This window comes from Eubalaena glacialis, chromosome 4 (assembly GCF_028564815.1).
Source record: "Eubalaena glacialis isolate mEubGla1 chromosome 4, mEubGla1.1.hap2.+ XY, whole genome shotgun sequence".
Classification (NCBI taxonomy): Eukaryota; Metazoa; Chordata; class Mammalia; order Artiodactyla; family Balaenidae; genus Eubalaena; species Eubalaena glacialis.
The window spans coordinates 83,783,253-83,796,463 of NC_083719.1; the positions used below are offsets into that span (position 1 = coordinate 83,783,253).

Here is a 13,211-nt window from a genome sequence, read left to right on the forward strand (position 1 = left end):
CACTAGGGAGCTATGTGAATCTTTTCACAATTAATTGGCTTAATCTAGACGAGCCTTTAGGGGAAGCTGCTAGAATTATAAGAATAAGAAACCTGGTCAATGAGGCCTGAAATTACAACAGCCGTTGATCAAGGGTTACTTTGCTTCCTAGCCTTAATACTCTTCTTCTCAATAAGAATAGTAAAAATTCTCACTATTTTTACAGGACACTGTTTGGAAAGCCAACATATGCAATACTATCTTTATTCTGTTGGGCATTTTATGTGGAGAAAATGTGATACTGTTTCCATTTAAAATGGGAAATGGAAATTTGAAAGTGAAAAGATGCGGAGAGTTTATCCAAATGTTCTTTACCACTCCTTTATGTTATCCATTGTAGAACTCATTTCTCTTGGTCTCTTGTTTTTCCTCTTCACTTAGTCCTCTCACTCATTAAGTTTTAGAATGAGTCTCAATATCCCAGGGCCCTCCAGTGAGTCATCGTTTACTCAGCCTTGAGGTTTATACAGTTTTTTAAAATTATAAAACAGGATTTTAAAATCAAATCAAAGTTTGCTTTTGGAGCTCTTCTTTTACCAGACCTGATGAGAGCATGAAACATTGTCTCTTCGCAAATAAGAAGTTATTTTATCTAAAATTTGATTTTAGAATTACATACTCGAATTGCAACTTAGTTCAGGTATGATAGTAATCATCAAAGCTGATCTTCATATAATACCATGAAGTCTCCGCCTGTAAGTCAGTCTCATGAATAGAGATATAAGGGAGTGTGACAGCCAGAGCTTTGAATCATGGCTTGGCTGTGTGACCTTTTGAAAGTTACTTAAAGTCTCTGAGCTTATTCAGCTGTAAAGTATAACCTACTTGCAATGTCTTGTGAGAGTGAGTATGAGCCGATATGTACAGAATTCCAGGCAAATGATAATTCAAATTTATTGTCATTTAGTATTTTAGTTAAAACTTTTTAACTAAAATTTTTTTAAATGTTATACTTGACAGTACAATAAAACTAAGGCCAGTTCAATTATTTAAGTGTTTGTATATAAAAAGTTAAAAATGTATTTAGACGTTAACTTCCCCAAACATTTCTTAAATATTTACTAAATGCCAGGCAGGGCTGCAGGTGCTGGGAGTACAGGGTGAAAGATATGACCGAAACCTCAAAGTCTACACAGTCTGGTTGGAGAGGAGATAAGCAAGCTGATACTTAGGATGCGTGCTATGGTTAAAAAATGCAAGTTGGGTGGGAAGGGCATCAGAGAAAGCTTCCCTGAGGAGGAAGACTTGAAGTGAATCTTGAATGAGAAGGTGAGAACAAGGTTGTCAGGCAGAGAGTTGGAGAAGGGGTTTTCCAGAAAGAGAACAGTGGAGAAGAGAGAGGTTAGAAACTGGCAGCAACTTGGCATGACTGAAAAGGGTTTTTTTTTTTCTGGGGATATAACAGGGGCCCAGGTCATAAAAGCCTCATGTGTTATACTACAATGTTTAGATTTTATTTTGGTGTTATTTTTGGGAAGCATTTGAAAGAATTTGTGCCAGCAAATGACATAATCAAATATGTAGCTTAGAAAATTTTACTAAACCAGTTTTCTCTGTTATGTTTCATTCTGCTTCTTTCTAGTCATACACTGAATTGACTTCCATATCAGAGGAAGCAATTATCTTGTTTAACCTAAGACTGTCATCACATTGCTGTTAAGCACTTGTATATTTATGATCTTTGTTGAAAGCTATGAAAATTGCCATCAAGATCTTTAAATTTTAGTAGCTCACAGCAGTGAGATACCAAGTTCATCGCATCTGACAATCTCGTTTCTTAAACTATTATAGCATGAGGCCAAGGAGGGAAGTTCTGCTTTTGGGTACTGTCCAATACCCCAAGCCTTTTAGCACACTTGGCACAAGGATGTCACAGACATTTGTTCCAATGCACGCGTCTCACATGCTAATGATTCTGTATGATAAGTATATCGTTTTTGACAGTGAACAGTAAGAAACCACTGGTTGATGTGCTTTACATTGCACATTACCCAGTTTCTTCCTACAGCCTGATTTAGAGAAGCTAGAGCATTTGCTAAATATAACCTTAGAGGGACCTCCTGGTTCCTGGCCCTTTATTCAGATGCATAACCGTTGTCTGCACTTACTGCCTATCCTCTCCCACCATTTCTGGCTGTAAGCAGGAAGCATGTTAGGAGTCCCTGCCTCTGACCTGGCCTGGGTGTTCTCCAGGTTTCTAGGCTCAGTTTCTCCAGGTTTCTAGGCTCAGTTTCTAACCTGTTTAGGAAGCTGCCACGGTCTGCCTTCACTTCCCTTCCAGGCCATGGGCAATGCACTTTTTCTCCTGTGTGAGCCAACCTCCCGGCCAAGAAGCTGTTTTTGTCCTTGTCCTTGACGGTCCTCAGACCTTTCAGATCTGCCTAAACTCCTGACCCTGACCTTGCTTGGTGCCACTTTCTCAAAACACAAATATATAAAAGCAACATGAAAATGTCACCCAACGGTGTTTTGAACAAGTCAAATTATATGACAGAACCAACTAAGAGATGTAGTGTAATGGGGAAAACATGTGTGGTTTGGAGTCAGACAGCTTACCATTTGTGAAATTGGATCTACCATATAGATACCAACGTGCTAGTTACTGTGCTGGGTGCCTTACACGTATTACCACCACCACTCCCCATCAGAGAGGTTTCCACACACAAACTGGGCCCTTGAGGGCTGATGTACGTGTCCAAGATACACAGCTATTAAGGGGAGGTTGTGGGATTCAACTCCAGATATGTCTTTCTGCCTGTGCTCCTTTGACCATATAACACTGCCTCTCAACAGTGAGTCTTTAGATAAAGTGAATGTTTTGTTAAATAATGCAGAACCCTGGTATAGTGCTTTGAGGTTCATGAAGTGCTTTCGTTTCTATATCATTTACTTTATAGAACAACTCTGTGAAGTAAGTGTAACTATCCCTGTTTTACAAGAGAGAAAACTGAGGCTCTGTAAGATTAAGTGACTTGAAACAATTTATAAATGACATAACCAGTATTCATGAACTTTAAAACAGCCACAAGAACCCTGTGAGTGGGATGTACTTGTATTGTTCACCCTACTGAGGGTAGGCACTATAAATGCCACCGATCCCCAAATGGGAAATGCGTATGATGTTTCTTTAGTCCACTTCCAAATTTCCAGTGCATTGGCTTTGGTTTACACACCCTTTGTGTAATGCTTACTTTTCTAACTGATTACATAGAATACATTCCAAGGATGGACATATTGATTTAAACTGTATTATCTACCTCACAGGATTGTTTCACATCAGGCAACTAACAAACAGATCTCCCTTTATAGGTGCTTTTTTCACATATAAAATTGTTCTTCGCTCCAGTGTTCCTTACAGTCTTAAAGCTGATATGACTATAGTGATGGTATGTTGATGTACTTTTCCTTACCTTGTTTTCAAATACCTCTCCCTCCCCACTCCTCCCATGGGAAGAGATTTATGCATTTTACTAATTGAATCTTCACTTATAGCTACTTTTTTTTCTTCAGGTTTTGTGATGAAGGAACCTGTACAGATAAAGCCAATATTCTATATGCCTGGGCAAGAAATGCTCCCCCAACCAGACTCCCCAAAGGTATACCTGAGGCCTCTTGGATAGCCTTATATTGAACTGCTTAGTTTTTGATTCCAAAGTACTTTTTATTATATGTTCTTTCCAACAGCTGTTGACCATGTTCTATGTTGCAATTTCACACTAAAAAGTACCCTTATTGCCTGCTTTGTATTGAAAAGGTTTCATTTAGGTTGTTATTCTTTCTCTGCCTCTCTTTGATAAGTAATTGGCTCGCACAACAGTTTAGATAGAATTAGAAATAACGAGTATACCTCAAGCCACCTTTGGCCTGAGGCACATTGGTTCTTGACAGCAGGAACATTTCACGAGCCAAGAGAGCTAGGAATTAAATAAATTGCCATTTCAGCAAACAGATTTTTAATAGTCCTGGAACCTGGGTATTTAATGTGATGCCAAACCTCAGCTGGCTTTCTGAATTCACCTCTAAACTGTTCATAGCTTCCAATGTGTGAGTGAATTACCGGACTCTCCTTTATTACCTGGATCTTTCTTAGTATCAAAGTGAATGTATAGTTCTGAAACAGAATAGGACTGCCGTTGTTTAGGGATGGAGGGATGGCATCTTGTGATGCCTCCCTAACTCATGCCTGCACTAATTTTTAATTTTTTTTATATTTTTAATCTTTTTATACAGTTTTAAAGGTTGCTTTCTATTTATAGTTATTACAAAATATTGACTATATTCCATGCATTGTGCAATACATCCTTGAGCCTCTCTTTCACCCAATAGTTTGATTTCGGTTTTGCTTTACTTCAAATAAGTGTCAGAATACTCTCTGGAGTTTACCAGGCAGCCACTATCAAACAAGTTTGGAAACTAATAGAGAGGTTTGTCATAGATTTGTTGATGTTTTTAAGATCCATTGGTAGAGAAGATTAAAAAAATTTTTTTTCCGTGTCTATAAATATTTTCTCTGTAGATTTTTTTTAGCTTACTAGCAAACTCTACTAACAGTAAGACTCTTAGGCACCCTTCAGATTCCAAAACTTTATTGACATTGTAATCTAGTAGGTAATTGGTTTCTTCAGTGATATTTTTGCAGATACCTGTTTTCATATGGGAAGAAAAACAATTTCCTGAGATGGTCCTAAGAAGTCTATTTCCTATATTCAATCAGAAAATAAAAATGAATATGAGTATATACAAAACAAAATGAAAGAATGGGTTTATGTATGTCTGTTATGTAATCAACAGGGACAGAATTTTGTTTTGTTTTATTTTGTTCTGTTTCTTGAAAAATGAGTGAATTGTCCTCTTAAAGTGTAAGTGATCACTCTGGTTCTGAAGTGGAGACTACGAATAGAATTCTATCAGAGCTTAGATAAGGAATGATAGGTTATATTAGAGATTTTCATTGAATGCCTAGTTTATTTCCATTTTCATGTAACATAATTTCATATATTATGTGCTCTTTTCTTTCCCTTTGGATTTCATAGATCAGCAACCTTTGATTAGCTCTATTTAGCTTCCATTTCTAAAATATTAATTTATCTTCTTTTGAATATCTTCAGGTGTTGGATTCAGAGTTGGAGGAGAGACTGGAAGCAAATACTTTGTACTACAAGTACACTATGGGGATATTAGTGCTTTTAGAGGTAAGTTTTGAAATGTTGGAACTAAGCTCAACTTCAATACTATATTGTTTAAAATATATATACTATTTTCTATATAATAAAATGAAGAATTGACTACACCCTCTGCCCACTAGTAAACAGCTGCTTTTGTCTCCTGGAATTTGAGACTATTGAAGAAATGACTTTTATTTTGAAAGTTGTAATCTCTTATGCACATATTCTCTTATGCATCCTACTGTGCTTTCTCTTATGCTGACTTCAGGGTTCTCTTCCTTTCCAATGTGTTATCTTATCCACCATCTCCTATTAAAAGATTCCTTCTTAGCAGCATTGTCAGAAAGAATAGGGACTAGTAATTTATTTATATTACTAGAAGCAAGCCACTGGAGAGTCAGCATGTTTTGTAACACCAGGGAAGTTCTCAAATGCTCAGGTTCATGTCAGTGGTTTATCTGTTATCCACACTTGCCACTTCATCTGTTGCCCACTGCACCGATGCGCGGACCCCACCCACTCCATAGAGGCTGCTGAACACTGCCTTAGACACTTGCTGGTCTACCCATATTACCATGCACTTTGTTTAAGTGCTCCTTTTCTTATCGTAGAATCATTAACATGAGGAAGGGACCCTGTTCCCAAGGCAGCCAAACTGTGCATATTATTCCTTCTGCTGCATTTAGTCAAACTCCAACTGCATTCCAGGTTCACACTTTGGTGTTCACAGGAGTGTAAATATTAAGCAGTCTTCTTCTTGGCTTGTCAGCCTTTCTACTTTGTCTTGCTGACTTCTACATGTTTTCTTGAGTTCTCTAACACTATTTTTCTACTAACTAACCTAATACATTTTGCTCTCTAGATGCATTAGCTTTCTATCCGGCAGCTAAGTTTAGAAGTACATATCCATCTCTGCCTATGAAATATCCTCTGGGGCCCTTGCTGAGAGCACCCCTTGCTGAAAGTTTCCATAGGTTCTCAGCCTTCAGGACTGGGACAATAAATGCAGTCTTCCTCTGGAAAAGGATGTTGGAAAGAATAAATTTATGTCAACTATACTCCAATAAAATTTTTTTAAAAAAGAATAAATTTATATAATGAAAAATTATAATTAGTACTACAATCAGATATATTATCGATTAAACAAGCTCCTGTGGACCAGCTCATGAACCTAACTTCCAAGTAAAACCTGTTTTTTATAAAAAATATGCTTTGAGTTATATATAAATAGCTTTCCATTTTTGGAACAGGACCTAAAATCTTGAGTTGTTAATTGTAGTGCTGAGCCAAGGTTTTGTTGAAAACAGAGGAATAAATAATGTTCGTGTTTGAGAAACAAAGACACAAATTATCTGCTCTAAAAATTTACCATGTTGGTGTCAGGGGAACAGGCAGATTCTAAGACTGCTGACTTCCAAAGCATTGACAAGACTATTATTTTTCCAGAGAAGCGAGGAAGGCTTTCCCCAATTACCACAACTAAAGTAGCTGGTAGTGTCCACACATACATGGCCCCCACCCCTACTCTCCATCCTTCTATAGAACCCTAGACTTGACTTTTCAACCTAATTCCTCTGAGCTTTGAAGTACCTCCTAACAGATACCGTACTGATACCCCAGGGGAAATGGATGATACATAATATGCTAGCTTTTTAAAACATATTACTGTAATAATTTAATTTAAATTAACTTCTTACCAATGAGGAATTAATTTTATTTTATAATTTATGTGTAATATGGGCTAATTAAAAAGTATTGATATTTAATATATAAATATATAATTATTTACTATAAGAGACTGATTAGAAACTTTCATACTAGTTTTTCATTTTTTACTTTTTTGAGAACCATTTTTCTAAAGGAAGGTGCATATGAGGTAGGACCTATAATTCATAGATCTTATGATAATGTAATAAAAATGTAAACAAAAAAATTTCACCCGTATAATTCTTTCAGTAGCATTAGATACTATCTTGTGCCTTAAACTATACATGGCTTAGAATAGTAAGTAAACACACGGGAAAATATCAGATCTCACTAAAACAACGAGAGAGCATTTTGTGTTTACTTAATTGGGTGTGAGTGGAGATTGAATTATAAAACCCAGGACTGCCAGGCTTTAGATGAATATGCTACAGTTTGGGGAGCTTTGTGAATTAGTGCAGTGTTTTAGAAAGCAACTTTATCATATTATATACATTTTATATAATACATTACAATCTTTCTCTAGGCTTTCATCCTAAACTAAAGGAAGGGTTTTGTTGGATTTCTTGGTTTGTTTGTTTTCTAATGAGCTACCTACCCACAGTTATTTATATACCATTAACTAGTAATATGAAAACCTGGAAAGTTAACAAACGTCCCTTAATAGGGGACTAATTAAATAAATGGTATAACAACAAAAATAGCAAATCATAAAATTTTATACAGACTACATAAAACCGTATGTATGCTTGTATGTTTCCAAGGATTATAAGGAACAAGGAATAAACGGAAACCGTCAATAAGCATGAGAGACAGGATCATGTGATTTTTTTTTTTCCTTTACAATGTTATAACATTCTCTTCATGTTTTTAAATTCCACAAATATAAGCACTATGTTAAGTACCTGCCAGTACCTGCCAGTTTGTGCACTGCATTCCCACTCGTACCCTCCTGACAAAAAAGAGTTAAAGTAAATCTCTATGTGCCTGATTAACCATAAGAAGTGACTTATACTTTAAAAAGGTTCTATATTGTGATCACACACTTATCTCCAGATGAACCCAGAAGTGGAATTATAACATATCTTTTAATGATTAAAAATGCATTATAGATATGTTACATATGTATTATATATATATACATAATCATCTTAGTGTCAGTGAAGATTTGAACTTCACGGTGTTAGAACTATTGATGATATTTTTAAGAATATAAATTATAAATCGGAAAAAGATTAACACTATGGGGAAATCACTGCACTCTACTGAAAAGTGGGAAAATGTTTGGCTTAAGGGTATGAGCGTTTTTCCACATAGGGAAGGTTTTAGAGCGTTGAGAAGCCTAGGACTTCTCTTTAGTAAAGCATCAACAGTGAAGGTAAAATATCTTCTCAAATTTGTTGGAATGTGATAAAGTATCAGAGAGAACATAACCTGAAGCCAGCTGGTTATATCTTGGACTGGGAGGCCTAGTAGTAGGAAAAGACAGGTCTGTGGGACACCCAAAATATTGGTTTTGTTTTGGTTGTTGTTTGGTTTGGAAATTGAGCAGAATGTGAAACTGTGAAGTGTCATTTAAAAGGAGCCAACTTTATTAAATGCCATGTCAATCATAATGTCAGACCTGGGCTAGTGCTGGGTATACTGATCTTCTTGCCCAAAGGAGTATAGTACATTCTAGCAGGAGAGACAAGCACAGGAACAGTGCGTTTATAGGTAGTAATAGAAGCACACACCAGATATGGAGGCCGTGGAGAGGTGGGGCGGAACAGGTCTACCTGGAAGGGCAGTGGGACGTTGTCTGGGAAAGGCTTCTTAGAAGATGGAACCATTGCAAAGATTTGAATGGTGATCAGGAGGCTGCAGATAAGTGGGGGCAGGGGAAAGACGTGTTCCCGACGAAGTAGAAGTATGTGCATGGCCATGGGGGAGTGAAAAGCCTCATGTCTGCAAGGAACTCTTGGTGATTTGGCCTTACTGGAGTGTGAAATGCAAAGGGGTAAGTGGCAAGAAATGAGAAGAGAGCTGAAAGGTGGAGACCAGACCATACAGATCCGTGTTAGGACTTTATTCTGAAAGCACCCAGAGTGCTTATCAGCAGTAACCCGATCAGATTTTCACTTCAGTCCTAGGCTTGAGTGCATGGGAAAGCTACCAGCCTTATGAAGAAAGATTGGGGTGTTAGGAGGCCAGGGCGAGCCTGGATGGGGCTCTGGAAGGCCAGAATGAGTTCTTTTTTAAATGTAAGCTTTATAACTTTTTATAAATTAATATTCTGTGGAAAACAGAATATAACCCAATTATAAATGTGTGTCCAGTATAAGCGTAGTATTTGGTTACATGATTAAACTCTAAGACCAGATGGCCTGGCAATGGCACTTGATAATTTTGTTATCCTCACCAAGCTTCTAAACTTCTCTGCCCTCCTCATCTATAAAATGGGATCATAATGGTTCCTATAAAGTTATCTGGTAAGCACTCGATGTTAGCTACTATCATTATAGTTCCTGTAAAAGGCTTTAAAGTGATATAAATTCCCCTAAATGCAACCTTTTGTCATAGTTGCCCATAGTATAAAGAATATGTTGGTTACTTTTCAAGGGTGTCAAAATTTCTTGTTATGTTTAGACACAGAACTGTATTTATGTCTGTCACGTTGCCAGTGGACTTTTCCTAGTTATGCTCTGTTTCCTGTTCTCCACAGACTTTTTCGTTATTCATAGTTCAGTTATACAGAGATAAACTGTAAGACCAAGTTCCTGCCCTAAAGGAAATTAGAATAGCAGGAACTAGAGATTCCTCCTGTTCCTTTTGCTTTCTTTCCTTCTTTTTTTCATTGCCAAATTTTTTCTATAAAGTTTTATTCCATAGAGAAAATTCTGCTGAGATTGTTGCAGAAATTTGCCACTTTTCTTCTGGATGTCTTGGCCCAGGGGAATCTCAAGAAAAGTGGCCTCTTCTTTGCAGAGTTTCCGGCATTAGCTTACTAGTCTCCAACAATAACTCATTTCTCAAATTAGAAAACTCTTGCACTCACCAACTGAAGTTTGGAGCTGATATCTTAAAAAGGAGGCAAGAATTTCTTCCCAAGTGCATAGTCTCTGTCTTTGAGTTGGCAAAATTTCCATGCTATAAACTATTTACTGTCCTTAAGCTCTTGGTGCGTATAAGAAAACTAACAGGTGTTATCAAGGATACAGATCACACACACACACACACACACATATCCAGAGCTTGCTTCTACTCCTTCATCACAGCCCTCAAAGTACACCTACATTTTAGCATGTTCCTGGGAGTACAGCTAAACGATTCATTTTCCTTAGAGTGAATGTTTAATACTTATATTCTAAATGAGATGAATGAAACCGAGGGATCCTGTTTTTGACTCTCCATTATGTAAGGGTGAGCTCTAAGAAGTTTCATCTCCAAATTTCTGGGGTTATATTAGTAAAATCAGATCACAAAATTCTAGTTAGAACCCTTAAAGAACAAATCATTTTCAGTAGCCAAGTTTTCCAGAAAGCTAAGGTTTTAATGCTCTAAGTACTATAGCCTTAAAACATTTTGGACAGAAATCTTTCCCAAATATATAATGCATCTCATGAAATTAAAATAGGTGCAGATGTTAAATACCTAATGCTGTGCCCAACACAGAGCAGACTGGCAATAAATGTTAGTTGTCTTCCTTATCCCTTTTTCCCTTTCCTTCATAATTTTGGGATATCATTCTGGATATCAGCTACTGCACAATTATTTCCCTCCAAATTTTAGGAGTAGATAGAGTTTTTTCATCTTACTGGGCTTGTTGCCTTCTTCTATCTGCTTCTCTCTATTTTATGTAACTTCTTCTGTTGTCAAGCTACCACTTCAACTCATTTTAATTCAAACAGCAGCGCATGGAGGCAAAGATGAGTAAGAACAAATGTTTGCCTTCATCCAATGGGGGCAATTGAAAATAAAACAGTAACTGTAATTACATGAGCCAGTACAGTCAGTGCAATAAGAGAGGGGTTTAGAAGCAAACAAGACCACACCTAGTTTAGAAAAAGATTTCATGTTGCCAGATTGATTTCCTACAGGCATCCTTCTCCCTTGTACTAAATTGATGATACGGAATCTAGGCAGCTAAATTTCATATAATTGTTTATAAATTTAGGGTAAACAGCCTCTGAACTGAAACCCTTAGAGGGAACTTTTTGAATAAAATCATGGGAACACGAGTGCCTGGACTTGGTAACCTTCAGATTTGATTTCTTCTTGCCCTCCTGTGTTGTTCCATCCTGGCTATGATCCGTTTTGGTGTGGCTTCTGAATAGCTTAGTTCCAGACAGATGGGTGTTACTAGACATAGGTCATGCATTTGTAAAATGCACGCTCCATACTTGTACACGAACACACACAAGGGGCTCCTTCCTCGCCACAACTGAAGGAGTAGTAGGGTGAGCATGAGGGAAGGGAGACAGTGGCAGGCAGAAGGGAAAACAGAGGACTCTGGAGGAATTCTAATGCCACTGTGACTCCTGCTGCATGTCTGCCTCTTACAAGACTCTGCTGGGAAGCTATGGAAAAAGCTTTGAAATTGTGGGCCAGGAAAGAATCCCTTGCTAATGCATTTTTGAACAAAGTGGAGCATAGATCAGTGGCAGGGCAGCTACACTTCAAATTATTTCATTCCAGTATAAAGCAGACTACTCTGACTTCAGAGTAAGCATTAGAGGTGCTCTTGACTCCCTGATACCTGATTGCAGAGATAGTGGGAAACTGGTGGACGATTGCTCCCTGTTGCTGCCTGTGTTGTCTTTTCTAAATCTGTTGAAGTAGCTTCCTCCTGCATGCTTTCCAGGGAGATATGTACCAAGCCTGCTTTTACTCTCTCCTTTGCAAAGTGAGGGATGCTATGGATCGGGGTATTTAAACCCACGTATTTTCAGGTGCTCTGGATTACTTTCCATGTTTAAGAATCTCCTTTGAAATTCCAAATGTGGAGGGTGTTATTAATGATTCCCCTCCCCCAGGGAGATGCCTGAAAGCCATTGAGTCTCTACACTAAAGGAGACAGAGATGGCACCTTTCTAGCATTCAGCCTGGCCTTCTCTGAATAAGACCCTGACATGCACACATTCCAGCAAGCCTAATCCCTTCCGGCATATAGAAGGTTAGTTCTCAACATGATATTTTGTTCCAGGGAACACATAATGTTTCCAAGTTCAACTCCAGGGACAGCAGCCCTGTGGTCCCAGGATGGGTGCACTTGACGTCAGTTTCCCTTTTCTCTCCCAAGGCTGGGATACCTGTGCCATTCAGCAAGTCTCCTTTCTTCCTTGCCCACCTCCCACTTTCTATTTGTCTAATATTCCTTGATGTAGGGGCACAGACTTTTATTCACGTGCTTTGGGACAGATGCAATTTGGAATTAAGAACTTTAAACCTTTTTGAAAGGTTTTCAAGTACCTAAATCATATATTACATTATATCACCTCTGGGCGTCTGAGACACTATCCCTAGTCAAATATGCTAATATTCCTTTAGCAAAACGTTCAAATGGTCACACTACAAGGGATAAAGACAGACGTAGGTAGCATCACATTCATTCAGATCAGATTTTGCTGCCAAACACTATGAAAAAAAAAAACTTTAGGCTTCCAAAGCTTTTCAGGTTTCAGAATTGCAAATAGTTCTAGTATGGGAACAAAGAAACCTGTTCCTTAATACTTGACTTAATTGGTTAAAATACTAACAAGGATTGGAGGACTCTGGATATATCTGAATATTTTCCCATTAAAATAATCTCTCCCAAACTTTATTTTTCATTTTTTGGAAAATACAAAAAGCCATTAAAAAGAAAAGTAAAGTTACTCACAGTACCTAACTATTTAAAAATCTATAATATGAGGTGACAGTTGCATATGATCTGTGAATATACTAAAAAAACATTGAATTGTACACTTTAAAGGGGTGAATTGTAACGTATGTAGATTATATCTCAGTAAAGCTATTGAAGAAAAGGTCTATGGATTCAAAAGAAAAAAAATCTATACTATACCTTCTTCAATCCCATCTTCCTTCTACCCCAACCCCGACCCCCAGGTAACTGAATTTATATCTGCCAATTTTTCATATGCTTATCCCAGCATTTCTATATACACACAGAAAGCACAGATATGTATGTATATCTGCACTTTTTTTCTTTTTTGGACAAAATTCAGATCACACTCTCCACAGATCTGCATCTGCCGTTGTCTTTAATTTAACAGCGTACTCTGGGAATATTTCTAAGGCAGCACACGTAAAGCTCTTTCATTA

At 37.5% G+C, this 13,211-nt stretch overlaps 1 protein-coding gene across 8 annotated transcripts in view; it reads left to right on the forward strand.

Moving 5' to 3' along the window:
- PAM (peptidylglycine alpha-amidating monooxygenase) overlaps positions 1-13,211 on the forward strand; it is a 280,534-nt gene that overhangs the window by 186,791 nt on the left and 80,532 nt on the right. For all 8 annotated transcript variants that reach the window (XM_061189486.1, XM_061189489.1, XM_061189490.1 and 5 more), the window contains 2 exons: positions 3,550-3,635; positions 5,148-5,231. In XM_061189486.1, the coding sequence (XP_061045469.1) occupies positions 3,550-3,635; positions 5,148-5,231 (170 nt within the window). The remainder of the gene's footprint in view (positions 1-3,549; positions 3,636-5,147; positions 5,232-13,211) is intronic.